Below are 27,437 nucleotides of genomic sequence, written 5' to 3' on the forward strand. Positions count from 1 at the left end.
AGATTTTTGGGATTTTTAAAAGATATTTCAAAGATATTTAGGATTTTTAAAGGGATTTTTAAAGGGATTTTTAAAGGGATTTTCTAAAGGGGTTTTAGGCTGCCCTTGGAGCTGCAGGGGTTGGGATGGGCTGGGAGGAAATCCTGGGAAAAGGGAGGAGATGCTCCAAGGAAACCCCAAAGCATGGGAATCACCCTCAGTGACCCCAAACCCTCCTGAGGGTGCTGGGAACATTCCAGAGGGAGGGAATGGGGTCCCTGGGATCCTTTAGAGAGCAGCTCTGGCCACTTCCAAGGAAATCCCAGCATGATCCAGCATCTCCATGCAGGCTGGGCTGAGAATTCCCAAAGGAATCTTGGGGTGCTTGGGATCCACCAGGAGCCTGCTCATTCCAGCCCAAGAAGTTGGGAATTCTGGGATTTAAGAGCAGGAAGAGGTGATCCAGCACCACCTCATTCCCATCCCAATGGTGTTTTATCCCCAAAATTCCCCGTTCCCATTCCCTCCCTTCCCAAAGCTGTGGGAATGTGAAGGGAGCAGTTTTCCCGTAAAACCGCCCTAAAGTGGGATCACGGATCAGATCCCGACATTCCCAGCTGGAGCAGATCCCTCAAATCTCTGCTGGGTGAGGTCATCCCAATCATTCCCTGGATTCGGGGCTGGAGTGATCTCAAATCCTGCTGGAAGGGGGAATATCCAAGGAAAACGGCACATCCCAGGAGTAGGAACGAGGTATCCATTTATTCTCCTTCCCCCGCACTTCCCAGCGAGGTTTTCCATGGATCCCAGCCCTGGAAAACCCCAGGATTGCCACAAAACCAGGAATGGAAGAGGACGGGGAGCAGGGTGGGATTTGATCCTTCAAAAATCAGGGGAAAAAAATGTCCCAGGAGCGATGTGGAGCCCAAATGGAGCTGAGATCGGGAAGGGAGAAGCTGGGAATGGGAATTTTCTCCCTCGTGGAGTTCCCGGGGTAATTCCTGGTGGTTGAGAATTCCTTTGGCCAGCTGGGGATCCCTCCGAGCTCCTCTTCCAGTTCTCTGGGAATTGTCCTGTGCTGGAAAAGCGGCTGAGAACCGGGCTGGCTGCAGGAGTGAATCCCAAAATATTTTTGGGATGCTGGGAGCATTTTCCTTGGCTCAGCTCCATCCAGGCTGGGCTCAGAGATGTCACCTCTGGAGCTCGGGAGTAGCTCGGCACAGATTTAGGGATAAACCCTCGGAGAGAGTCCGGAGGCTGGGATAGGGCGCGTGGGAAGCGCCTGAAATTCAGGGATGGGAGATGGAAGATGGGATGGGATTCCTGGGAATTCAGGGCCTGGGAACGCCGAGCTGGGCGCCGTTGGCTGCAGGATCGGCCAGCGCGGTTTTTCGGGAAGCGGTCAGCGAGGGGTTGTGCAGGAGCGTGTAGGCCACCCACCAGCGCGCCCGGATCCGCCGGCTCCGCGCCCTTCCCGGAGCTGGGGGCTTGGGATGCATCAGCTGGAGGCCTGGAAGGAGACGGGAGCAGCAGGGAGAGGATTCAGGGCCTGGAAAAGCACCAGGAGAGAGGGAGAGGGGTTGGGATGAGGTGCAGAGGGATGGATTCCTGCTGGGAAAGGGAAGATTGGGATGGAATTCCTGGCTGGGATGGAATTCCCAGAACTGTGGTTGCCCCTGGATGCGCAAAGTGCCCAAGGAAAGGTTGGATGGGGTTTGGAGCAGCCTGGAATAGTGGGAGGTGTCCCTGGATGGGCTTTAAGGGCCTTTCCAACCCAAAGTGTTCCAGGATTCCCAGATTCCAGCCCCAGCCGCATTTTCCTGGAGCCACCAAGATCCCATCACACCCGAAAGAGCCCCGTCCATATCTTGGAGAGGGATCATCCCTTGGATGGATGATGGATGGATGAGGGATGGATGGATGGATGATGGATGGATGGATGGATGGATGATGGATGGATGGATGGATGGATGATGGATGGATGGATGGATGGATGGATGGATGGATGGATGGATGGATGGATGGATGATCATGGATGGATGGATGGATGGATGGATGAAGGATGATGGATGGATGGATGATGGATGATGGATGATGGATGGATCATGGATGGATGATGATGGATGGATGATGGATGGATGGATGGATGGATGATGGATGGATGGATGGATGAGGGATGGATGGATGAGGTGGATGGATGGTCATGGATGGATGGATGATGGATGGATGATGGATGGATGGATTCATGGATGGATGGATGATGGATGGATGGATGATGGATGGATGGATGGATGGATGGATGGATGGATGGATGGAATGGATGATGGATGGATGGATGATGGATGGATGGATGATGGATGATGATGGATGGAAGGATGGATGGATGGATTCATGGATGGATGGATGATGGATGGATGGATGGATCATGGATGGATGATGATGGATGGATGGATGGATTCATGGATGGATGATGGATGGATGATGATGGATGGACGGATGGATGGATGATGGATGATGGATGATGGATGGAGATGGATGATGGATGGAGATGGATGGATGATGGATGGATGATGGATGGATGGATGGTGGATGATGATGGATCCTGGAGATGTGATGTGGAGAGATGTGAGTGGAGATGGATGGATATGGATGTCCATGGATGGATGGATGGATGGATGGATGGATGGATATCCCCACACCAACCCGAGGTACCACCCACAGGTCACCATCCTGTCCCTTCCCCCCGATCCCCCGGTGTCCCCAGGTCCCACCTTCCTCCAGCCGGGTGTCCCGGGGCGGTGCCGGCGGCTCGGGCCGGCCGGGCTGGAGCAGCAGGGAGCAGAAGGCCTTCAGCAGCGGGTGGCACTGGCTGACCTCCACGCGCAGGTAGTGGCAGTAGGTGCGGTACCCTGCGGGGACACCGTGCCCTCACTGGGGACAGCACTACCCATTCCCACCCGGAGCCCAGGGATGCATCCAGCTCTGGTCTCCATGCCCCACAGTCCCAGCAGGAAAAGCAGGGGCCAGCCTGAGCTCCCCTGAGGTCTCCTCTCCTTTATCCCAGGAGATGAAGGGAAACCCCAGAGCTCATCCCATTTTTTGGGGAATGAATAGCAGGACCCAGCTGGCACCACCTGCTCCAGGTGCTCCATTCCCAACACTCTGAAGCCACCCTCAATCCCAGCAGGAAAATCAGAGGAAGGTCCAAGGTCCCCTGAGGTCCCCCCTCCTTTATCCTGAGACATGAGGTAACAACTGGTGGAAACCCAAAGGTCATCCCCCATTTTTTGGGATCAAAGAGCAGGACCAAGCAGGAATCAGGAGAAGCCAGCTGCTGCCATCATCCCATTTCCAAGCCACCCTCAATCCCACAGGAAAAATGTGGAGGTCCCTTCTTCTTTATCCCAGGACATGAGGTGACCACTGGTGAAGTTCCAAGGTCACCACTTATTTTTTTGGGACAAAAAGCAGGAATCAGGAGAAGCCACCTGCTCCAGGTGTCCCACTCCCAACTTTTGGGGTCACCCTCAATCCCAGCAGCTCCGGGCCCCCATCCCAACCCGCTGTGGTGGCACGGTGACCTCTCACGGTCCCACCTGGGTCGAAGGTCTCCACGCCGCGGTGCAGCAGGCTGATGTCCAGCCGGCAGAAGTGGACGGCGTTGTAGAGGCCGGAGATGACCACGCGCCACACGGCGGCCATGGAGCCCACCAGGACGTTGGTGGGGAAGAGCAGGAAGGTGACGATGAACAGCGCGCGCCTGCAGGACACACGGACCCCCGGGATGGCCCTTCCAGGAGAACTCCGGCCACCCCAAACCTTCTGGCGCCACTCACATCCAGCCCATCCCACTGGGAGAAGCCAACGCCCTCCCAGGCTCCTGGAGAACCATCAGGAGCTCCTTGTCTCCTTGGAGAGTGAAGAACCAGCCAAATTGCGGGGATGGGATTTTGGGATGGAGGCCACCAGCTCCAGGAGAGCCTCGCTGAGCTGCCAGGAGGACACCTGTGTCCCTCTGTCACCCCGGTCTCGGGTGGTGGCACCATCCCTGAGTGAGGGACATCTGCCGGTGGTTTGGGATGGACACCGGCCCCAGGAGAGCCTCTGTGCCCTGTCAGGGGGTGGCACAGGACACCTGTGTCCCTCTGTCACCTTGGTCACGGGTGGTGACACCGCCTGTGAGTGGGGGACACCTGCCAGTGGTGACCGACCCCACCCAGCCAATCCTGAGGGATCTGGGCTTGGGAATAGGGCCGGTGGAGCAGGGCCACCCTCACTGGTGTCACCCCACCAAAATCCAGGCCAGAACACCTGGAAAAACCTCCGTGGGAGCCTGGAATTCCTGCCAACCCCTCCTGGGGACAATCAGGGACAACTGGGGACAATGGGGGACGATGGCGGTGTCCCTGTACCTGTTGGTGATCTCCTTCTGCAGGGAATGCTGCTCCAGGAACTGGAAATGGGCCAGGAGATGCTGCACGAGCACGGCCACCACCAGGGTCAGCCAGAAGGGCCTGGAAGGGCGGGATGGACACTGGGAATGTCCCAAAACACCAGGAATGCCCCAAAACACTGGGAATGTCCCAAAACACTGCCACAGGCAGGAATCTCCAGTGGTGTTGGAAAAACCCCAAATGGAGCATCCCAAACCTATCCAGGACCATTCCTTGGGGTTTTCCACCCTTCCCAAGGGCTCACCACATGTTCTGGATCATCCCAAAGTGCAGGATGGACACCAGGAATGTCCCAAAACACTGGGAATGCCCCAAATCAACAGGAAAGTCCCAAAATACCAGGAATGTCCCAAAACATCACCACGGGCTGAAGCTTCCAGTGGTGTTGGAAAAACCCCAAATGGAGCATCCCAAACCCATCCTGGGCCATTCCTTGGGGTTTCCAACCTTTCCCAGCTCACCACATGTTCCGGATGATCCCGAAGAGCGGGGAGCTGGTGCCGAGCTGGAGCGGGATCACCACCAGGAAGGTGAAGGCCACGAAGCAGAGGAAGAAAATCACCTGCTGGATCAGGAGACCTGGAATGGGAACACAGAGCGGGAATCCAGGATGGAACAACAGCTCTCATTCCCCAAATCTCTGCATGGGGCTTTCCCGACAATCCCATAAAAACCCCACCAGTCCCCAAAACCAGGTCTGCATTCCCAAGGGGTTGTCCCTACAATTCCTGGGGGTGGAATGAAAATTTCCCCTCTTTTTGGGATCCCCCTCCCCATTCCCAGGATGATCCAGGCTGGGATGGGGATGAGGAGCCCCCGGAATGCGTCGAGGACCAGAGGCTTCCACAGCTTTTCCCACCCAAATATTTGGGATTGAGCCAAACCCAGGCATCTTCCAGCCTCTTCCTCCTCTTTGAATTCCCAGCTTAATTTTTCCAAGTATTTTTCTAGTTTTTCCTGATTCCCAACCCTCTGGTGTTCCCAAAACCCACCAGATTCTGTTTGTGGAAAGGGAGCTAAAAACCCTTCTGGGAACTGCTGCTTAATCCTTAAGAAAATTGGGATCCCCATGCTGTGATCCCAAAATTCCATTACCCAGGCATCATCCCACCCCTTCCTTCTCTTTGAATTCCCAATCCAATTTTTCTGAATTTTTTTGCACTTTTCCCAGGTTTTTTTTCCAGTTTCTCCCAATTCCCAACCATCCGATGCTCCCAAAACCTGCCAGATTCCATTTGAGGAAAGGAGACTAAAAACCCTCTTGGAAAAGGGGTGAAAATAGGGAATTGTCACTTAATCCTAAAGAAAATTGTGATCCCCCGTCTCATGATCCCAAAATTCCATTACCCAGGCATCCTTCCACTCCTTCTTCCTCTTTGAATTCCCAACCCAATTATTCCCATTTTTTTTTCCAGTTTTTCCCAATTCCCAATCATCCCATGCTCCCAAAACCCACCATATTCCATTTGAGGAAAAGGGGCTAAAAATCCTCTTGGAAAAGGGGCAAAAATGGGGAATTGCTGCTTAATCTTTAGGACAATCAGGATCCCCGTGCCGTGATCCCAAAATCCCGTTACCCAGGCAGGCGAAGGCCGCCTGGAAGCTGGAGAAGGCCATCCAGCAGACGAGGGATTCCCGGGAAGGCCGCAGGATGTGGGCCTTGGAAAACACGTCCAGCACGGCGCCCTGGTACAGCGCCCGCAGGTTGGACCTGGAGGGAAAATGATCCCGATTGATCCCGGCCCGGGAATGGGGACAGGGATATCGGGAATGGGGCGGGGACATCAGGAATGGGGGTGGGGACATTGCGAATGGGGATATCGGATATAGGAACATTGGGAATGGGGTTGGGAACACAGAATGGGGCCAGGGACATTGGGAATGAGGATGGGGGCATCAGGAATGGGGACAGGGACATCAGGAATGGGAACATTAGGAATGGAGGTGGGGACATCAGGAATGGGGGCAGGAACATCGGACATTGGGAATGGGGATATTGGGAATAGGAACATTGGGAAAGGGGTTGGGAACACTGGGAATGGGGCCAGGGACATTGGGAAAGGGGACAGGGACATCAGGAATGGGGCTGGGAACATTGGGAATTATGATGGGGATATTGGAAATAGGAATATTGGGAATGGGGGCACGGACATCGGGAATGGGGCTGGGAATATTGAGAATGGGAATATCAGGAATGGAGATGGAAACATTGAGAATGCAGCCAGAGTCATTGGGAATGGGGATGGGGACATTGGGAATGGGGACATCAGGAATGGGGGCAGGGACATTGGGGATGGGCCTGGAGGATCAGGAATGGGGATTGGAACATTAGGAATCAGGAATGGGGACATTGGGAATGATGATGGGAATATTAGGAATGGGGCCAGGGACATTGGGAATGAGCATGGGGACATCAGGAATGGGGGTGGGAATATTGGGAATGGGGATGGGAACACCAGGAATGGGGATGGAGACATTGGGAAAGGGGGCAGGGATATAGGGAAGGGGCCTGGGAATATTGGGAATGGGGCTGGGAATATCAGGGATGGGGATGGGGATATCAGGAATGGGAACATTGGGAATGATGATGGGAATATTGAGAATGGGGCCAGGGACTTTGGGAATGGGCATGGGGACATCAGGAATGGGGACGGGACATTGGGAATGGGGATGGGGACACTGGGAATGGGAACATTGGGAAAGGGAATATTGGGAATGGGGGTGGGGTATCAGGAATGGGACTGGGGATATCGGGAATAGAAATACTAGGAATGGAATATCAGGAATGGGCATATTGGGAATGGGAATATTGGGAATGGGAATGCCGGGAACGGGGCCAGCCCCACCTGTGCATGCCCAGGCTCCGGAGCAGCATGGCACAGGTGAGCAGGCAGCACAGCACCAGCGAGCAGATGTAGCACACTGTGGAAAAACAGGGAAAAAATCCAGGATTTGGGATCGGGAATAATTCCGGGAGCAGGATTTTGGCTGGGAATTGCGCCATGGGGATGGGGACAGAAACATTGGGATTTGCGTTGTGCCTCAGTTTCCCCTTTTGTCACTCCCACCTCCAGCTCCCAAGGGGGGATGGACAGGACAGAGCGAGGGAAAAGGGGAAGGGAAATCCAGGAAAATCCCTGGAGAAAGCTGGGATGGGGGTCTTGGGAAAGAGGATCTGCGGGAAAGAGGGAGGAGGGAAAAAATGGGATGAGAGAGGTTTGGGGATCCAGGAAAAGCCCCAAAAATCCTGCCTGGAGCTGGTGGGATCCCAAGGAAGGAGCGGGGTATCCCTGCTCTTTCTTTATCCCTGGAATTCCCTGATCCCTGAAATTCCTTTATCCTGAGAATTCTCTCATCCTTGAAAATCTCTCAGCCCTGCTATGCCTTCATCCCTATTCCCTCATCCTTGAAATTCCCTGATCCCTGAAATTCCCTCATCCTTGTTATTTCCTGATCCCTAGAATTCCTTGATCCCTGAAATTCCCTGATCCCTTTTCTTCCTTCTTCCCTGCTCTTCCCTCATCCCCCACCCAAGGATTTCCACTCTCCAGGGATCCAGGCCCATCTGTTCGCTTCCAGCACATTTCCAAGCCTGCAGCATCTGCCAGCTCTTCCCTCCGGCTCTTCCCTCTGGCTCTTCCCAACGGCTTTTCCCGGAGTCTCTTCCCGCCTTGGCACGCGCCAGCCTGGCACAGCCCCATCCCTGCCAGCTGCTCCCGAAATCCCGCTGGAATCCGCCCAATCCCTGTCATCCACTCCCAAAATCCCCCTGGATTCGGCCTCATCCCATCCCCTGGGCCAGGAATCTTCCCCGCATCCCCCTGAAATCCTCCACATCCCATCCTCCCAAAATCCTTCTGGAATCCTCCCAGTCCCAGCCTCCAGGTGAGGAATCCTCCCAAAATCCCCTGGAATTTGCCCCATCCCATCCTCCAGGCAGGGAATCCTCCACAATCGCTCTGGAATCCTCCCTGTCCCATCCTCTGGGCAAGGAATCTTCTGGAAATCCTTCTGGAATCTGCCCCATCCTGTTCTCTGGGCCAGGAATCCTCTGGAAATGCCCCTGGAATCCTCCCAGCTCCATCCTCCAGGTGAGGAATCCTCCCAAAATCCCTCTGGAATTAACACCCTGGAATCCACCCCATCCCATCCTCCAGGGCGGGGAACCCTCAGGAAATCCCTCTGGAATCCCCACTGGAGCATTGGTCCGGCTGGGATTAGAATTGGGATTGGGATTGGGATTGGGAATGGGAATGGGAATGGGATCAGGATCGGGATTGGGATAGGGATCTGGATTGGGATGTGGATTGGGATTGGGATCTGGATTGGGATAGGGATGTGGATTGGGACTGGAATCAGGATTGGGATTGGGAATGAGATCAGGATTGGGATCAGAATTGGGATTGATTTTGGGATTGAGATTGGGATCTGGATCGGGACCCAGATTGGGATTGGGACTGGGACCTGGACTGGGACTGGGATCGGGATCAGGATCTGGATTGGGACTGAGATCAGGTTGGGATCTGGATTGGGATCAGGATTGGGATCATTATCTGGATTGGGACTGGGATCATGATCATGATCGGGATGGGGATCAGGATCTGGATTGGGACTGGGATCATGATCATGATCGGGATGGGGATCAGGATCTGGATTGGGATCTGGACTGGGATCATGATCATGATCGGGATTGGGATCAGGATCTGTATTGGGATTGGGATCGGGATTGGGATCCGGATTGGGATCAGGATTCGGATTGGGACTGAGACCAAGATTGGGATTGGGATCAGGACTGGGATCGGGACTGGGATCATGATCTGGATTGGGACTGGGATGGCGATCGGGATTGGGATCATGACTGGGATGGTGACCGGGATCGGGATCGGGCTGGGAATGCGGCTCCACCTTCCAGCGCCCACAGGAAGTGCCGCGCCGTGCGCAGCTCCTGCTCCAGGTCCCCGGGCACGGCCGCGCCCTGTGAGGGCACCAGCCCGAACTGCACCAGCAGCACCACCACGTCCTTGGTCATTCCCGCCCGGATAATGCGCAGCGCCGGCACCACGGCCACCAGCAGCAGCACGGCCACCTGTGGGACACAGGGACACCTCAGCTCCGGCCCGGATCCCGCGGGATTCCGGGATTTAGGGCTCAGATCCCGTTAAATTTCAGGATTTATGACTCAGATCCCGTTAAATTTTGGGATTTACAGCTCAGATCCCACGGAATCTGAGGCTCAGATCCCACAGGATTTTGGTATTTATGGCTCGGATTCCGTGGGATTTAAGTTTCAGGTGCCACAGGATTTCAGGATTTATGGCTCAGATCCCATAGGACTTAAATTTCAGGATTTGTGACTCAGATCCCACGGGATTTCAGGATTTATGGCTCAGATCCCACGGAATCTAAGGCTCAGATCCCACAGGATTTTGGTATTTATGGCTCGGATTCCGTGGGATTTAAGTTTCGGATGCCACAGGATTTCAGGATTTATGGCTCAGATCCCATGGGATTTAAGGCTTGGGTCCCAAAGGATTTTGGAATTTTACGGCTTGGATCCTGTGGGATATATGGCTCAAATCATGCGGGATTTTGGGATTTACAGCTCGCATCCTGTGGGATTTTGGGATTTAATGCTCAGATCCCACAGGATTTCAGGATTTACAGCTGGGATCCCGCAGGATTTACAGCTCAAATCACATGGGATTTTGGGATTTACAGCTGGGATCCCACAGAATTCTGGGATTTAGGGATTTACAGCCAGCATCCTACAGGATTTTGGGATTTACATGAGTGTGGAATTCCAGAAGGAATTTTAATGCCATTCCTGGGTGGGATCCCCCAGGATCCTCTGGGAATGTCACCTGGTAGACGGCGATGACGGCCACGGTGACGGATACCACCAGCTTCAGCGGGATCCGGAATCCTGGAGGGAAAATTGGGAATTTTTGGTGGTGGAGCAGGATGAGGGTGCAAAGGGAACACCCTTTGGAATGGGATTTCCACAGGAAATTCCTGCTGGGATGGAGAGTCGGGAATGGACGGATGGGTCCATCCTGCTTTTCCATGGAAACTCGGGATATTCCCTGCCCCCTTCATGGATGGGAATGGATCTGCATTCCCAGGATTTCACCCTCTCCGTGCAGGACAATTCCCTTCCATGGATTTATGGGGCTTCCATGAGGATTCCTTTTCCATGGATATATGGGGGTTCCCATCACACCCAGGACCACTTTTCCATGGATTTATGGGTTCTCCATGAGAATTCCATCATTCCCAGGACCCCTTTTCCATGGATTTATGGGGCCACCATGGGGTTCCCATCATTCCCAGGTCTCTTTTCCATGGATTTATGGGGCCTCCATGGGTCTTCCATAATTCCATGGATTTATGGGGCCTCCTTGGGATTCCCATCACTCCCAGGACCCCTTTTCCATGGATTTGTGGATCCCTGCCCCAAGCACAGCTGGATTCGGGCTCCAAGCCAGGCCAGGTTGGACAGAGCTTCGAGCAACCCAGGATTTTGGGAATGGCCTGGCTGATCCATAAATCCCAACCCCAACCGTTCCCAGATTCCATGGAATTTTCCAGGTGCCCACCTTCCTCGGGAATGTAGATGTAGGAGAGCAGGTAGGAGCGGATCCGGGAGCCGAGGCTCTCATCAATCTTGACGGAGCTGCGGGAGGTGGGAGAGGGTGACATTCCCTGCCTTGGGGAATGGGAATTGCCGGCAGTGGGATTTGCCGGGAATGGGATTTGCCGGGAATGGGAATTTCCATCCTTACCTCCCTTTCCGGTCCCGCTTGGACAGCAGGGCCTTGAGGTACTTCCTGTAATAGCTTTTCCCGGAAATCTGGGGATAACGGATGGATTTGGGGTGGCAGAGCTGCCCTGGCCATGCCCTCATCCCGGGCATATCCCGACAGGAATTCCCAAGCCCGGGCCGGCATACAGAATGTGTGGTGTTGGTATGGGAAAGTGGGAATAAAGTGGGATTTTGTTCCCAAACCCCTGTGGGATCCCTCGCTCCCCCATGAACGGTCACCTCAGGCCTTTCCTGCTTTTCCCTCCTCTCTTCCCAACAAATCTCAGAGCTCGGAGCTCCGGGGATTATCCGGGAAAATGAGGAGAGCCCGGAGCCGGCCTGAAGGGAGCCATTGATGGCGGGAGCCTCTTGTGTAAGGGATTTATCCCGGAGGAATTTCCCGACCCCGCTGCCGGTGCAGGGACAGCAATGGAGAACCCCCAGCAGGGGGAGGGGAACATGTGGAGAGCCTGATCCCGATCCCAATCCCAATCCCGATCCCAAACCCAGTCCCAGGATAGCAACGGAGAACCCCAGCGTCAGGGCCAGAAGGGGAATTTGCAGAGATTCCGATCCCAATTCCAATCCCCAAACCAATCCCAGGATAGCAATGGAGAACCCCCAGCGGCAGAGCTGAGAGGGCAATACACAGAGATCCCGGTCCTGATCCCAATCCTGATCCCAATCAGGTTCAATACTAATTGTGATCCTGATCCTGACCCCGATCCCAATCAGGCTCTCAATCCTGATCCTGATCCTGGTCCCAGTTCTGGTCGTCATCCCAATCCCAATCCCGATCCTGATCCCGAGTTCCCGTGTCCGTACCCTTGGCTTGGGGCTGTCCCCATTGCGAAGGCTGTGCAGGAGCTGTGCCGGGTACCAGTCCTGATCCCAATCCCAATCCCAATCCCAATCCCAATCCCGAGTTCCCGTGTCCGTACCCGTGGCTCGGGGCTGTCCCCGTTGCGAAGGCTGTGCAGGAGCTGTGCCGGGTACCCAATCCCAATCCCGATCCCGATCCCAATCCCGATCCCGAGTTCCCGTGTCCGTACCCGTGGCTCGGGGCTGTCCCCATTCCGGAGGCTGCGCAGGAGCTGTGCCGGGTACCAGAGGCTGAGCAGGGACAGGGACAGCAGCGCGGGGATGTGGGACAGCAGCGAGTACAGCTGGTGGATCTGTGTGGGACACGGGGTCACTGCCACCACCCTGGGGACACTGCCACCACCCCTGGGGACACGGGGTCACTGCCACCACCCTGGGGACACTGGGTCACTGCCACCACCCTGGGGACACGGGGTCACGGCCACCACCCTTGGGGACATGGAGTCGCTGCCACCACCCCTGGGGACACGGGGTCACTGCCACCATCCCCAGGGTCACTGCCACCACCCTGGGGACACTGGGTCACTGCCACCACCCGGGGTCACTGCCACCACCCTGGGGACACGGGGTCACTGCCACCACCCCAGGAACACTGCCACCACCCTGGGGACACTGCCACCACCCCCAGGGACACTGTCACCACACTGGGGACACAGACCACCCAGGGGACACTGCAGGGACACACTGGGGGCTGGCCAGGGAGCCACAGCACCTCAGGGACACTCCAGGGAGCCACCTCCACCTTGGGCCACCTCACTGTCCTTGTCCCGGCCTTGGGGCCACTCTGGGTGGTGACAAGGGAGCCACAACCCCTCTATGCCACCCCAGCAAGCTGTGCCACCTCAGGGCCACTCAAGGAGGTGACAAGGGAGCCACAACCCCTCAGTGCCACCACAGCAAGCTGTGCCACCTCAGGGCCACCCCAGGAGGTGACAAGGGAGCCACAACCCCTCAGTGCCACCACAGCAAGCTGTGCCACCTCAGGGCCACTCAAGGAGGTGACAAGGGAGCCACAACCCCTCAGGGCCACCCCAGGAGGGAACAAGGAAGCCACGGCACTTCAGGGCCACTCCAGCAAGCCGTGCCACCTCAGGTCACCCAAGGAGGTGACAAGGGAGCCAAGACCCCTCAGAGCCACCCCAGGAAGCCACGCCGCCTCGGTGCCACCCACCTTGGGTGCCAGGGGACACTGTGCGCGGTGCCAGGCCTGCGCCCCGCAGTGTCCCCAGGCCAGCAGGGTCCCCGCGGCGTAGCCCAGGCGGTGCCGGAGGCCAGCGCAGGCCAGCAGGGGCAGGTACAGCGCCGGGAAATAGAGCAGGGCCAGAACCTTCCGGAACTCTGCGCGGTGACACCGCGGCGTCACCGGGGACACCCATGGCACCGGGGGGGACACGCTGCCCTGGGGTCAATGCCACCACCCCAGGGACACTGCCACCACCCTGGGGTCAATGCCACCGCCCCAGGGATACCAAGTCACTGCCACCACCCTGGGGACACAGGGTCACTGCCACCACCCCAGAGGTCACTGCCACCACCCTGGGGTCAATGCCACCACCCCGGGGACACTGCCACCACCCCAGAGGTCATTGCCACTGCCCTGGGGTCAATGCCACCACCCTGGGGTCAATGCCACCACCCCAGGGACACTGCCACCACCCTGGGGTCAATGCCACCACCCCTGGTCACTCCCACCACCCTGGGGACACAGGGTCACTGCCACCACCCCAGAGGTCATTGCCACTGCCCCGGGGACACTGCCACCACCCCAGAGGTCACTGCCACCACCCTGGGGTCAATGCCACCACCCTGGGGACACAGCCACCGCCCCGGGTCACTGCCACCACCCTGGGGACACAGGGTCACTGCCACCAGCCCAGCCAGCCCTTCCCGGGGATGGGGGATTTGGGAACTCTGAGCCCTTTCCATGGAGGGATTTGGGCATTCTGAGCCCTTCCCATGGATGGGATTTTGGGTGTTCCAAGCCCTACCCAGGGATGTGATTTGGGAATTCTGAGCCATTTCCATGGATGTGATTTTGAAATTCCGAACCCTTCCCAGAGATGGGATTGGGCATTCCAAACCCTTCCCAGGTGGGGATTTGGGAACTCTGAGCCCTTTCCATGGAGGGATTCGGGAATACTGAGCCCTTCCCATGGATGGGATTTTGGGTGTTCCAAGCCCTCCCCAGAGATGGGATTGGGCATTCCAAACCCTTCCCAGAGTGGAGATTTGGGAACTCCGAGCCCTTCCCAGGGAGGGATTTTGGGTGTTCCAAGCCCTTCCCAGGTGGGGATTTTGGGAACTCTGAGCCCTTCCCAGGATGGGATTTGGGAACTCCGAGCCCTTCCCAGGGAGAGATTTTGGGTGTCCCAAGCCCTTCCCAGGGGTGTCATTTGGGAACTCCGAGCCCTTCCCAGAGTGGGGATTTTGGGAACTCTGAGCCCTTTGTGGGGTGGGGATTTGGGAACTCGGAGCCCTCCTCAGGTGGGGATTTTGGGCAACCGGAGCCTTTCCCAGAGATGGGATTGGGCATTCCAAACCCTTTCCAGAGCACAGATTTGGGAATTCTGAGCCCTTCCCAGGATGGGATTTGGGAACTCCAAGCCCTTCCCAGAGCAGAGATTTGGGAACTCCGAGCCCCTCCCAGGGAGAGATTTTGGGTGTCCCAAGCCCTTCCCCAGGGGTGTCATTGGGGAACTCCGAGCCCTTCCCAGAATGGGATTTGGGAAATTGGAGCCCTCCCCAGGATGGGATTTGGGAACCCCGAGCCCTGCCCAGGCTGTGCTGCGGGCTCTCCGTGTCTCACCGCGGGCGGCGGGCGACGCCGTCGGTGTCCCCGTGGGTGTCCCCGTGGGTGTCCCCGTGGGTGTCCCCGTGGGTGTCCCCGCCGTGGGCGGCAGCAGCGGCAGCGGCTCCGGCTCCAGCAGCAGCCGGCAGAGCTCGGAGCTGAGCAGCGCCAGCACCGCCGCGGCCACGGCGCGCTGCCCGTCCTGCTCCAGCAGGTTCCCGGCGCTGCGGGAATCGGCACCGCTCGGGAATCCCGCTCCTTCCAGGGAGCGGATTCCGGGAATTCCCGCTCGTCCCCAGGGAGGGGATTTCGGGAATTCCCGCTCGTCCCCAGGGAGGGGATTTTGGGAATTCCGGCTCCTCTCCAAGGATGGGGTTTTCAGATTTACGAGGTCTTTCCAGGGTGGGGATTTTTGAATTCTGAGCGTTTTCCAGGGAGAGACTTTGGGAATTCTGAGCCCTTCCCAGGGAGGGGATTTTGGAAATTCTGCTCCTTCCAGGGAGGGACTGTGACAATTCTGAAACCTTCCCAGTGAAGCACTTTGGGAATTCCTGCTCCTTCCCAGGGAGGGACTGAGGGAATTCTGAGCCCTTTGCAGGGATGGGATTTAGGAATTCCGAGTTGTTTCTGAGGATGGGTTTTGGGAATTCCGGGTCCTCTCCAAGGATGGGGTTTTCAGATTTCCGAGGTCTTTCCAGGGTGGGGGTTTTTGAATTCTGAGCGTTTTCCAGGGGAGGGACTTTGGGAATTCTGAGCCCTTCGCAGGGATGGGATTTGGGAATTCTGAGCCCTTCCCAGAGAGGCACTTTGGGAATTACACTCGTTCCCAGAGAGGGGTTTTGGGAATTCCGCTCTTTCCAGGGAGGGACTGTGGGAATTCCAGTTCCTTCCCAGGGAGGGACGGAGGGAATTCTGAGCCCTTTGCAGGGATGGGATTTGGGAATTCCGAGTTGTTTCTGAGGATGGGTTTTGGGAATTCTGGGTCCTCTCCAAGGATGGGATTTTCAGATTTCCAAGGTCTTCCCGGGGAGAGACTTTGGGAATTCCCAGGGAGGGGATTTTGGGAATTACGAGTCCTTTCCATGGAGGGCATTTTGGGAATTCCGAGCCCTTCCCAGGGAAGGATCAGCGGGATTTTGGGAATTCCATACCTGAGCAATCCCGGGACACCGTTCCAGCAGCTCAGGTGGAGCCGGCGGCGCTTGACCAGGAAGGACAAGGCCAGGAGCACGGCCAGCTGGAATGGGAGGGAAATCCATGGAAAAGGGTCCTGGAGTGCTGGGAACCCCATGGAGACCCCATAAATCCATGGAAAAGGTCCTGGCAATGATGGGGATGATGGGAACCCCATGGAGACCCCATAAATCTATGGAAAAGAGACCTGGGAATGATGGGAATAATGGGATCCTCATGGAGACCTCATAGATCCATGGAAAAGGGTTCTGGGAATGATGGGAATCCCATGGAGACCCCATTTCCATGGGAAAGAGACCTGGGAATGATGGGAACCCCATGGAAATCCCATAAATCCATGGAAAAGGGTCCAGGGAATGGTGGGAATGATGGGAATCCCATTGAGATCCTATAAATCCATGGAAAAGGGTTCTGGGAATGATTTGGGAGGAATTTCGGAGTTCTCGTCCCACAGGGAAGCGAAATCCCATAAATCCAGGAATTCTGGGATGGTTTAGGCGGGAAAATCCATCCAAGATGAATGGGAATGGAACGTGGGGATGTGGGATTGGGGTTTTTCCGGGAATTTTGGGGTGGGGATGGGGATTTTGGGGCGGATACTCACGGAAATGGGAGCCATGATGGTGTGGTACAGCTGGGGGGAGATTGTGGGGTGGCATTCCGGGATGGCGTCGGGAAAAAGGCTGGAAAAATGGAAAAATCCCGGATTTGTGTGAGATTAAACCTAAAAGGGCTGGGGAAAATGGGAAAAATCCCAGATTTTGATGGGAATAAATCTGGGAATGACAGGGCTGGCCCCAAAAATTCCAGGGCAAAAAATCCAGGAATAAATCTGGGAATGACCAAAAATTCCAGGATTTTTAGAGGGTCCAAAACTCAGGGATTTGCTCCATGGGAAGGGGACACTCGGGGACACTTTTGGGGACATTGTGGGGACATTCTGGGGATGTTTTGGGAATATTTTTGGGCACTTTTTGGGAATATTTTAGGGACATTTTGGAGACTTTTTGGAGACATTTTTGAGACATTTCTGAGGATATTTTGGGAATATTTTTGGGATATTTTAGGGATATTTTAGGGATATTCTGGGGACATTTTAGGGCCAATTTTGGGAACTTTTGGGATCACTTTTAGGGCCATTTTGGGGCCATTTTGGGCACATTTTTGGGGCAAATTTTGGGGATGTTTTGGGGACTTTGGGGGGACATTTTACGGACAGTTTTCAGGACATTTTGGGAAATATTTTGGGGCCATTTGGGATAATTTTTGGGAATTTTTGGGGACATTTTGGGGGACATTTTGGAGACCTTTTGAGGACATTTTGGGGACATTATTTGGGACATTTTGGGGGCACTCACTCATCGTGGGGCGCAGACTCCGTGGATTCGTAGATGTACCAGTCGGATCCCAAATCCTCATCCAGGAAAATTCCCGGCTCCAGGGGCGAATCCCGAAATCCCACAGAGCCATTGGGGGCCATGGCTGCCCCTCTGCCACCAGGATCCCCACGGCTGGAAAAGCAGGAAAAACCCCGGGAAAGTGGGAAAAATAATGGGAAAGTGGGAAAAATAATGGGAAAGTGAGGAAAAACCCCGGGAAAGTGGGAAAAACCCCGGGAAAGTGGGAAAAAAAGCTGAGAAAAACCCCAGGAAAGTGGGAAAAAAAGCTGGGAAAATTGGGGAAAAATGCCGGGAAAAACACCAGGAAAAGAGGGAAAAATGTGGGGGAAATGCCAGGAAAAGAGGGATGAGGGCTGGAAAAGTGGGAAAATACTCTGGGAAAGCAGAATGAGGATTGGAAAAGTGGGAGTGGGTGGGAAAAATGGGGGAAATGTCGAGAAAATGGGAAAATTCTGGGAGAAGAAGGGGCTGGAAAAGTGGGAAAGAAGCTGGGAAAAGGGGGGAAAATGCTGGGGAAAGAGGGAAAAATGTGAGGAAAAGAGGGGAAAACTGCAGGAAATGGGAAAATTATGAGAAAAGCGGGGAAAACGCCAGGAAAAGTGGGGAAAATGGGGAAAAGTGAATTAGGGACTGGAGAAGTGGGAAAAACGCCGGGAAAAGCGGGATGAGGGCAAAGTGGGAAAGGGATGGGGAAAATTCTAGGAAAAGTGGGGAAAAAAGCCGGGAAAAGCGGCTGTGATCCCAATTCCCAGCTGATCCCGTAGCCGGGGCGGGGCCGTTCCCAAGGGCCGATCCCGAGGCTCCGGAGCCGATCCCGCCTTTGTTTGGGTTTTTTTTGGGAATTCTCGGAGCTGGAAAAGCGGCGCGAAGGTCGCGGGGGGGAGGGGCTGCGGCGCTGTCCCCAAAGTGCCACCAGCGGCGACAGCGCGAGCCCGGGGATTGTCCCCAGCGCCATGCCGGGAATTCCCGATCAGTTTGGGGCCGGGACAACCCCAGAAATGTCCCCAAATGTCACCTGAGGGCTTGGGGACATCCCGGGGCTTGGGGACACCGCGGGATTTGGGATTTGTGCCTCCCTTCCCAAAAATTCCGCCGGGAATCAGAGCCTGCCCCCTCCACGGTGCTTGTCAGGGTGATCCCAAATCCCAGTTTGGGATCGCAGCAATCCCAAACCCCATCCCAAACTCCATTCCCAAAATCCCAAACTCCATTCCCAAATCTCATGTCCCAAACCCCAAACCCCACCCCAAGGCCCATCCTCAAACCCATCCCAAATCCCAATTTGGGATCCCACAAATCCCAAATCCCAGTTTGGGATTGCAGCGATCCCAGATCCCATCCCAAATCCCATCCTGGGTTTGGGAGCTGGGTTAGGGTTAGGGAATTGGGAATGGCGTTTGGGATTTGGGATTGGAATTTGAGAATGGGGTTTGGGATTTGGGAATGAGTTTGGGAATGGGATTTGAGAGTTCCCGATTTTTTCAGCCTCCCCGGACACAGGGAACAGTTCATTCCCAATTTTCCCACACAGGGAAAGGCTCATTCCCGATTGTCCAGGCAGGCTCATTCCCGATTTTCTGGAAGGGCTCATTCCAAAATTTCCCTGATTTTCCACCTCTGGCGCACCCCGGGAATTGTCCCCTCATAGAATTGGATCCCTCAGCTCCTTCTTAACTCCCTAAATCCCAAAAAAATAGGTGGGAATGCCGAAACCCCGGCGGGATCCGCATTGCCGGCCGGGCCCTTCCCAGCTCCCGCGTTTTCCTTGGAATCCGCTCCCGTTTTCCTTGGAATCCGATCCCGCCGCTCCTCCCGCGACCTTGGAGCGCTCCATGAAACTCCGGCCCATCCCCCACCCCCGGCTCCCGGGAACTTCGGGATCCGGGAGAAAACCAGGAATGGGATCCGGGAGGGAATTCCCAAAATAAAACCGGGAAGGGGAAAATTATCCAGGAGGGAATTCCCAGATCCCAAAATAAAATTGGGAATGGGATCCAGGTGGGAATTCCCAGAATAAAACCGGGAAGGGAAAAAGGATTCAGGAGGGAATTCCCAGATTCTGGAATCAAACCAGAAGGGGAAAAGGGGATCCAGAATAAAACTGGGAATGGGAGAGGGGTCCTGGAAGGAATTCCCAGATTCTGGAATAAAACCGGGAATGGGACAATGATCCAGGAGGGAAATCCCATAATAAAAGTGGGAATGGAAAATGCATCCTTGAGGGAATTCCTGGATTCCTGGAATAAAACTGGGAAGGGAAAGAGGATCCAGGAGGGAATTCCCAACTCCTGGAATAAAACTGGGAAGAGGAGAAGGATTCAGGAGGGAATTCCCAGAATAAAACCAGGAATGGAAAAGATCCATGAGGGAATTCTCTGATCCCAATCCCGTTTTTAATCAAAATGATCCAAATTTCCTTCCAGGGTTTTCCAGGGAGTTCTTGGGCCGGGGGTTGGGATCATCAGGATTGCCCTTTATTCCCATTCCCAGTCCCTGCAAATCCCAAAAGTGGATTTAGGATCAGATCCCACCCCAGCACCCCCCGGGAGACCCCGAACTCAGCGATCCAGCCCCAAAACGATCCCAAAAAAGCGATGGGAACAAAGGGACGCAGCTCCTGAACCCCCAAAGCCTCTCCCAGGGTTTTTTTTTGGGAAAAGCCTCTGGAAAAGCAACCCCAGAGCTCTCCAAACCCCACAAACATCCCAGAGACTCCCAAGAGATTCCGGGACCATCCCAAGGGATTGAGGAGCTTTTTCCCAACCCCATTCCTGAGCCCACCCCAAAATCTCCGTGGTTCCCCCATTCCCAAAATCCCAGGAGAGCTGGGAACTGCTCCAGCTCTTCCCAACCCCATTCCTGACCCCATTCCCAGTTCCATTCCCATTCTCAGCCCCATTCCTGTTGTCCTTGATCCCACCCCAAAATTCCCCCAAAATTCTTCTGGTTCCCCATTCCCAGAATCCTTGGAGTTGCTCCAGCTTTTCCTAACCCCATTCCCAATCCCATCCCCAATCCTATTCCCAAAGCCATTTCCAACCCTATTCCCAATCCTATTCCCGACCTCATTCCAAATCCCACCCCAAAATCCCCACAAGTTCCCCCATTCCCAAAATCCTGGGAGCTGCCCCAGCTTTTCCTAACCTCATTCCCAACCCCATTTGGATTCCCAACCCAATTTCTGATCCCATTCCCATCCCCATTCCCAATCCTATTGCTGTTCTCCTTGATCCAATCCCAAAATTCCCCCCAAAATCCCCATAGTTCCCCCATTCCCAAAATCCTGGGAGCTGCTCCAGCTTTTCCCGACCCATTCCCACCCATATCCCAATCCCATTTCTGATCCCATTCCCATCCCCATTCCAAATCCCATTGCCAGTTCTCCTTGATCCAATCCCAAAATTCCCCCCAAAATCCCCTGTGTTCCCCCATTCCCAAAATCCTGGGAGCTGCTCCAGCTTTTCCCGACCCCATTCCCGACCCCATTCCTGGTTCTCCTTGATTCCACCCCAAAATCCCTGCAGTTCCCCCATTCCCAGAATCCCAAATCCTGATCCTGGGATTCTGCAGCCCCCAGGGAAAGGGAACCCAGGGGTTAAACTCCTGCTGAGGGGGCAGAATTTGGAATTTTTGGGATTTTCCTGATCCTGGCATTCTGCAGCCCCCAGGGAAGAGAAAACCGGGATGAAAGCGTTTCGAGGGAGGGCAGAATTTGGGAATTTTTGGGGGATTTTTGGCAAGTTCCGCACCCCCAGGGCAGAATTTGGGATTTTTGGGAATTCCCGCATCCCCAGGGCGGGATTTGGGTCCGCTGGGGGTTAAATCCCTGCTCGGGGAGGGTCAGAATTTGGGATTTTTTGGGGGGGATTTTTGGCAATTCCCGCACCTCCGGGACAGGATTTGATCCCGAAATTCCCACCCTGGAATTCTCAGCCGAGCCGGGAGACGAAACAACTCCAAAGCCACAAAAAAAAGGGGGAGGGGAAAAAAATCCCCAAATCCCGGTTTACCTTTTCCTTCTTTCCTTTTTTCCCCTCCTTCCGGCGAGCCGAGCCGAGCCGAACCGAGCCGAGCCGAGCCGAGCCGAGCCGAACGGAGCCGAGCCGAGCCGAGCCGAACGGAGCCGAGCCGAGCCGAGCCGAGCCGAGCCGAGCCGAGCCGAGCCGGGCTTTGCTAAGCTCGGTCTAAAGGCCGGCCCGGCCCGGCCATGCAGCTCGGGACGCTCCGGGAACTGCGGGAACTTTGGGATTTAGGGAAAACTTTGGGATCTTTATCCCCTCCATGGAGCCCTGGCCGGGGGCCACGCGCGGGGCTTTGGGGATTTAAACCCGGCCCAGCGGGGCTTGGGGCTGAGCTCGGGGGGAGGAGGCGGCTCCGAGCTTTTCCCGGGATTTGGGAGTTGCTGGGATGGACGGGGAATGTCGGGAATGGGATGGGAAACTTCGGGATGAGGAGCGGCGGGAGCGGAGCGCGATCCTTGCCCCAAATCCCACAAATTTCTTGGGGTTTTTCGGGAATTTGGGGGTAAACCCCCTTGGATGTAGGGGGGGGAAAGCACAGGGATTGGGATGATCCCACAGGGATTGGGATGGGAACATCCCTCGTTCCTACCGGGATCAAATCCGGGGGAAGCTGAGCCCGATCCTTTCCCCTAAATCCCACAAATTTCTTGGGGTTTTTCTGGAATTTGGGGCCAAACTCCCCCTGAGATGGAGGGGAGAGCACAGGAATTTGTATTGGGATTGGGATGATCCCACAGGGAATCAAAACTGAGCTTGATTCTTTCCCCAGATCCCAAGGTTTTATTGGGATTTGTTGGGAATTTTGGGAAAAACCTCCTTGGGATGGAGGGGGAAGGGCAGGGGGAGCTGATCCCGATCCTTTCCCCAAATCCCACAAATTTCTTGGGGTTTTTTCGGGAATTTGGGGCTAAAACCCCCTGGGATGGAGGGGGGAGTGCAGGGATTGGGATGATCCCAAAGGGATTGGGATGGGAACATCCCTCATTCCTACCGGGATCAAATCCAGGGAAACTGAGCCCATCTTTCCCTAAACCAAAATCCACAGTTCCAGGGGTTTCTTGGGATTGGGCACTCTTGGGAGGAGGGGATGCAGGGGATTGGATATCCCAAAGGATGGAGGGAACATCCCATTGGTGGGCAAATCAGGAATCTGCCATCTTGCCAATCCCCGGTTCTAGGATTTCTTGGGATTTGGATCTTTCCCACATGAGGATTGGGATGATCTCACAGGATCTGGGAGGATCACAGGATTGGAACCCAAAGGGATTGGGATGATCCCACATGGATCGGGATAATCCCACAAGGATCGGGATGATCCTGCAGGGATTGGGATGATCCCATAGGGATCAGGATGAGCCCACAAGGATCGGGATGCACAAAGCCAAGCCCGCTCTTTTCCCCAAACCCCAAACCCCAAATCCCAACTCTCGCCATTTTCTTGGGATTTCTAGGGATTCTGGGAACACCGAACCCCGGGATCATCCCCAGGGATCCCACAGAGAACGTGGGAAAGGCACAGAAAAGATTTTGGGATGCCAAGGGGGTGGGAGCAGCCCCAAGCCCATCCTCCATCCCACAAATCCCGGAGCTCGGGGAAAAACCTCGGGAATGCGGACAAATCCCCACGTGACCCCAAATCCCGGCAAAATTCATCCGGGCGGAAAATCCCGTTGAATTTTTAGCCCGAGCCTCGTGACCCCGAGGGATCTTTGGGATTTGTTTTGCTTTTCCCACTTTTCCCAGGGTTGTTTTTAAAGGGAAAACGCCGCTGGAGGATCCCGAAGGAGATTCCTGGGAAATGGGCAGAATTCCGAGTCCTCAGGGGTTTTCCTTTATCCCAAATAAAAGTATTCCTGGGGAAATCCATCCTGATTCCTGCTGGGATCACCAAACCCCTCCAGATATCCCGGAAATGTTGGAATTCAGGAATTCCAGGAATCCGGGTTTTTTTCCTGGGAAAGGGTCTTGGCTTTGGGGCTGCCAGGACGTTGAGGGTGGGCCTGGAAAAGCAGGAATGGGGAAAGCTGGGAAAGCATCCTGGATTATCCAGGGACACTTCCAGGGATGGGAATTCCAGGGAATTCCCTTGGGAGCTTCCAGCAATAGGGAATTCCTGTTTTTCCAGTTTTTCCCAGAGCGCTGGACAAGGACCCAGGGAATTCCAGCATCATCCACCTCACCCTCATCCCAATTCCATGGGATCCTCATCCTGAATTCCATTGAATCCTTGTCCCAGTTCTGTGGAATTCCATGGGATCTTCATCTCAATTCCCGCTTCATCTTCATCCCACTATCCAAGGAATCGTCATCCCGAATTCCATGGAATCCTCATCCCAAATTCCATGGAATCCTCATCCTGATTTCCAACTCATTCCGATTTTTGTGGAATCCTCATCCCAATTTTTGCCTCATCCTCATCCCAATTTCCGTGGCATCCTCATCCTTATCCCCATTTCCATGGGATCCTCATCCCAAATTGTGCCTTATCCCGATTCCCACCACATCCTGATTTCTGTGTCATCCCAAATTCCATGGAATCCTCACCCAAATTCCATGGAATCCTCATCCCGATTTCTGTGGGATCCTCATCCTAAATTCCACCTCATCCCAAATTCTGCCTCATTCCAATTTCCAACTCGTCCCAATTTCCATGGAATCTTCTTCCCAATTTTTGCCTCATCTTCATCCCAATTTCCATGGAATCCTCATCCCAATTTCTGTGGGATCCTCATCCTGAATTCCACCTCATTCTTATCCAGATTTCCATGGGATCCTCATCCCAAATTCTGCTTTATCCCAATTCCCACTTTATCCCAATTCCCACCTCATCCTCATCCTGAAGGACCAGGACATCCCAAGAGGCTTCCAGGGAAATGTGGGATTTATTTGGGAATTCCAGCCCAGGGATCTTGGGGGCCAAGAATTGTGGTTGGAATTCTGGGGCTGGAATTTTGGGGTTAGGAATTTTGGGGTCAGAAACTTTGGAGCTGGGATTTTGGGGTCAGAAATTGGGGCTGGGATTTTGGGGTCAGGAATTTTGGGGCTGGAATTCCGGCTCCTTGCGGGTGCCTGGGAATCCCCAAAAAATCCCAAAACTTCCCCTCCCCGGGGCCTCCGGCGCCATTTGATCCCAACTCTTTTTCCCCAGGATAATCCTGTTGTTTCAGGCCTGGAATGTGGGATTTTCATGGAATGTGGAGCTGTCTGGGACAGGAGCCACCTGCGGGCCGGCTCCCCTTTAATCCCGAAAAATGTGGGAACTTCATCCCAAAAAAATGTGGGAACTTCATCCCAAAAAATATGGGAATGGGCCCTGGAGGAGGATCCAGCATTCCTGAGATACTCCGGAATTCCCGGGAATGGGATGGATCGGGGATGGATCCTGAATCAAGACGTGGCTTCATCCAGGATCTGGGAATCTCTCCATAAATTCCTAGCGTCTGGCTGATCCAGAATTTGGGAATCTCGCCCCAAATCCAGGCAGGGCTTGGAGGACCCAGAATTTGGGAATTCTCATTTGCAGCCTCAGGAATTCTGGTGGCTCCAAGGTCCTGGAGCCTCTAAATCCTGGGAATTCTGAATTCCAGTGCCACATCCATCGGTTCTGTGCTCCCGGTGGGAATTCCGCTCCGGCTGATGGATGGGAAAGGCCTCAGCGCTGGAATAATGATTTTCCTTCATTTCTTCAGAGCCTTTCTTCAGGAATTGGAGCCTTTGGATAACAAATTCCCAGGAATTGGAGCCTTTGGATGACGAATTCCCAGGCACGGAGCAGCTGCTGCCACAGATCCGGGATTATCCCATGGATCATTCCCAGTGGCAGGGAGGAAAAAAGAGGGGGAAAAAGGGGAAAAGCAGGGAAAAGAAGGAGGGGAAAAAGAGAGGGAATAAAAAGGGAAAATAGAGGGGAAAATGAGGGGGAAATAGAGGGAATAAAGAGGGGAAAAGGTGGGGGAAGAGGAGGGGGAAAAGTAGGGAAAAGGAAGGAAAAAAAGGGGAATGAAAGGAAGCTGATGGGAAAATGGTGAGGGAAAAAAGTGGGAAGAAAAACCAGGGAAAAAGAGGGAGAAAAAGAAGGAAAAAAGAGGGAATAAAAAGATGGATAAAGGTGGAGAAAAGGAGGGGGAAATTGGGGGGAAAAGAGAGAAAGGAGGAGGAAGGGGGAAAAAAAAGGGAAAAAGAAGGAAAAAGTGGGGGAAAAGTAGGGGAAAGGAGGAAAAAAGAGGGAGAAAAAAGAGGAAAATGGGTGGGAAAAAAGTGGTGAAAACTTGGGAAAAAGGAGAGATAAAAGAGGGAAAATGGTGAGGAAAAGGAGGGGGGAAAAGTTGTGGATTTGGGATTTGTGGAGCTTCCAGGGCTTGGAAAACGGAACCAAAGCCGCTCCTGGCCCTGTTCATGTCGGGGTTTGTCCCTCTGGATTTTCCATGGAAAAATTCCAACTCCTGGAGATTCTGGGGGTTTGGAAAATGGGACCTTCCTCAGAAGGGTGAAATCCCAGAGAAGAAGAGGGAAAAAACTTCCCTGGGAGCAGGATGGGAATGGAATGGCACAAAGCAGGAATCCACATTTTTTCCCCTAAAAAAGAGGGGGGAAAATGTCCTTGGATGGAAAAGCTGGAAAATCGCCATGTTTTCCATCGGCCTGCCTAGAAAAGCTCAAATTCCCACATTTAATTCCCACAATTTTCCGGCATAGCAGCCCTGGAAGTGTCACGGGAGCAAAGGAAAAGTGGGACAGGAGGGGGAGGGAATGGGAGAATTCTGGGAAGAGAATTCCGGGCGGGAACAGCGGCAAATTCCATTATGGAACAGGTGGATTGGGAATCGACCTCGGAATTGGGAAGGAAAATGAATTTGGAGATTTGGAATCCTGAGGCCATTCCTGATGGATCTCCAGGGAAATTCTGGGAATTGGGATGGGATAGAAGGAGGAGGGAACTGCTGGGAAAATGCTGGGATTGTTAACGAGCTCTGCTCCGGCGGGAAATTCCCTAAAAATCACAAGGATGAGGAAAATAAACGGAATTTATCCAGCTCAGCCTGGATCCAAGGAAAAATCCTGGCTGGATCCAAGGAAAATCCTGGCTGGATCCAAGTAAAAATCAAGGAAAAATCCTGGCTAGATCCAAGGAAAAGTCCCAGCTGGATCCCAGGAAAAATCCAGAATTTCCATCCTTGGATGTTTGAGTTGTTGGGCCAGTCCTGGCTGTGCTGATGGCGTTTTCCAAGGAATTTTGGGATTTTCCAGCAGATCCAGAACATTCCAGTGTCCTCTTCCCATCCCACACCTGGCAGCTCTGAGGAATCTGAGATGGGAAACCTCGGAGATGATGGGAAAAGCATCCATGGAAAAGGGATGGATCCGGTTGGATTTTTCCTTTTTCCAGGATCCAGCTGGATCCAGGAGTGACGTTTTTCCCATCTGGATGCTTTTCCTGGTTTTCCACCCCTGGAGCCAGGCTGGGGCTGTTCCTGGATTTGAACAGGAGCAAAGTGAGAATTCCAGGATCTGATCCAATTAATGGAGATGGGGAATGGAGACGGGATTGGGAATGGGGCAGATCCAGAGGGGTGGGATGGGTTGGGATGGGATGGAACAGATCCATTGGGATAGGAACAGATCCATAGGGATGGAATTGAACAGATCCATTGGGATGGGATGGGGAAGGCCCATAGGGATGGGATAGAGAAGATCCATAGGGATGGGATGGAGTAGATCCATAGGGATGGGAACAGATCCATAGGGATGGAAATGAACAGATCCATAGGGATGGGTTGGGAGCAGATCCATAGGGATGGGATGGAGAAGATCCATAGGGATGGGATGGGAACAGATACATAGGGATGGAACAGATCCGTAGGAATGGGAAGAGATCCATTGGGATGGGATGGAGAAGATCCATAGGGATGGGATGGA

The 27,437-nt window shown here is 54.2% G+C and overlaps 1 protein-coding gene across 2 annotated transcripts; it reads right to left on the minus strand.

Annotated features, from left to right (window-relative positions):
* Window positions 1-722: 722 nt before the first annotated feature.
* Window positions 723-21,759, minus strand: STRA6 (signaling receptor and transporter of retinol STRA6). Of its 2 annotated transcripts, none has more exons than XM_064722075.1 (18): window positions 21,510-21,759; window positions 17,458-17,610; window positions 16,704-16,782; window positions 16,057-16,142; window positions 14,924-15,129; window positions 13,289-13,455; window positions 12,288-12,410; window positions 11,216-11,283; window positions 11,030-11,106; window positions 10,295-10,356; window positions 9,339-9,519; window positions 7,280-7,355; window positions 6,011-6,144; window positions 4,895-5,012; window positions 4,392-4,493; window positions 3,576-3,739; window positions 2,751-2,888; window positions 723-1,489 (listed from the first exon to the last, which is right to left on the minus strand). In XM_064722075.1, exons 2-18 carry the CDS (start codon window positions 17,577-17,579, stop codon window positions 1,311-1,313), a joined length of 2,082 nt encoding a protein of 693 aa, XP_064578145.1. In that variant the 5' UTR covers window positions 17,580-17,610; window positions 21,510-21,759; the 3' UTR covers window positions 723-1,310. The 2 variants fall into 2 exon arrangements, with proteins under 2 accessions (XP_064578145.1, XP_064578144.1); XM_064722074.1 differs by having other exon boundaries at window positions 723-1,528.
* Window positions 21,760-27,437: the final 5,678 nt, after the last annotated feature.

This window comes from Zonotrichia leucophrys, chromosome 10 (genome assembly GCF_028769735.1).
Source record: "Zonotrichia leucophrys gambelii isolate GWCS_2022_RI chromosome 10, RI_Zleu_2.0, whole genome shotgun sequence".
Classification (NCBI taxonomy): domain Eukaryota; kingdom Metazoa; phylum Chordata; class Aves; order Passeriformes; family Passerellidae; genus Zonotrichia; species Zonotrichia leucophrys.

What these genes read in the sequence shown, in the direction of transcription:
- STRA6 (XM_064722074.1), bottom strand. Translation starts at nt 17,579, where the DNA reads ATGGCCCCCAATGGCTCTGTGGGATTTCGGGATTCGCCCCTGGAGCCG. An exon ending in GGCGGCCTTCGCCTGCCTGG is followed by an intron (nt 5,013 to 6,010) that starts GTAACGGGATTT and finishes TTCCCATTCCAG; the next exon opens with GTCTCCTGATCCAGCAGGTG. An exon ending in CGTGGAGACCTTCGACCCAG is followed by an intron (nt 2,889 to 3,575) that starts GTGGGACCGTGA and finishes GTGTCCCCGCAG; the next exon opens with GGTACCGCACCTACTGCCAC.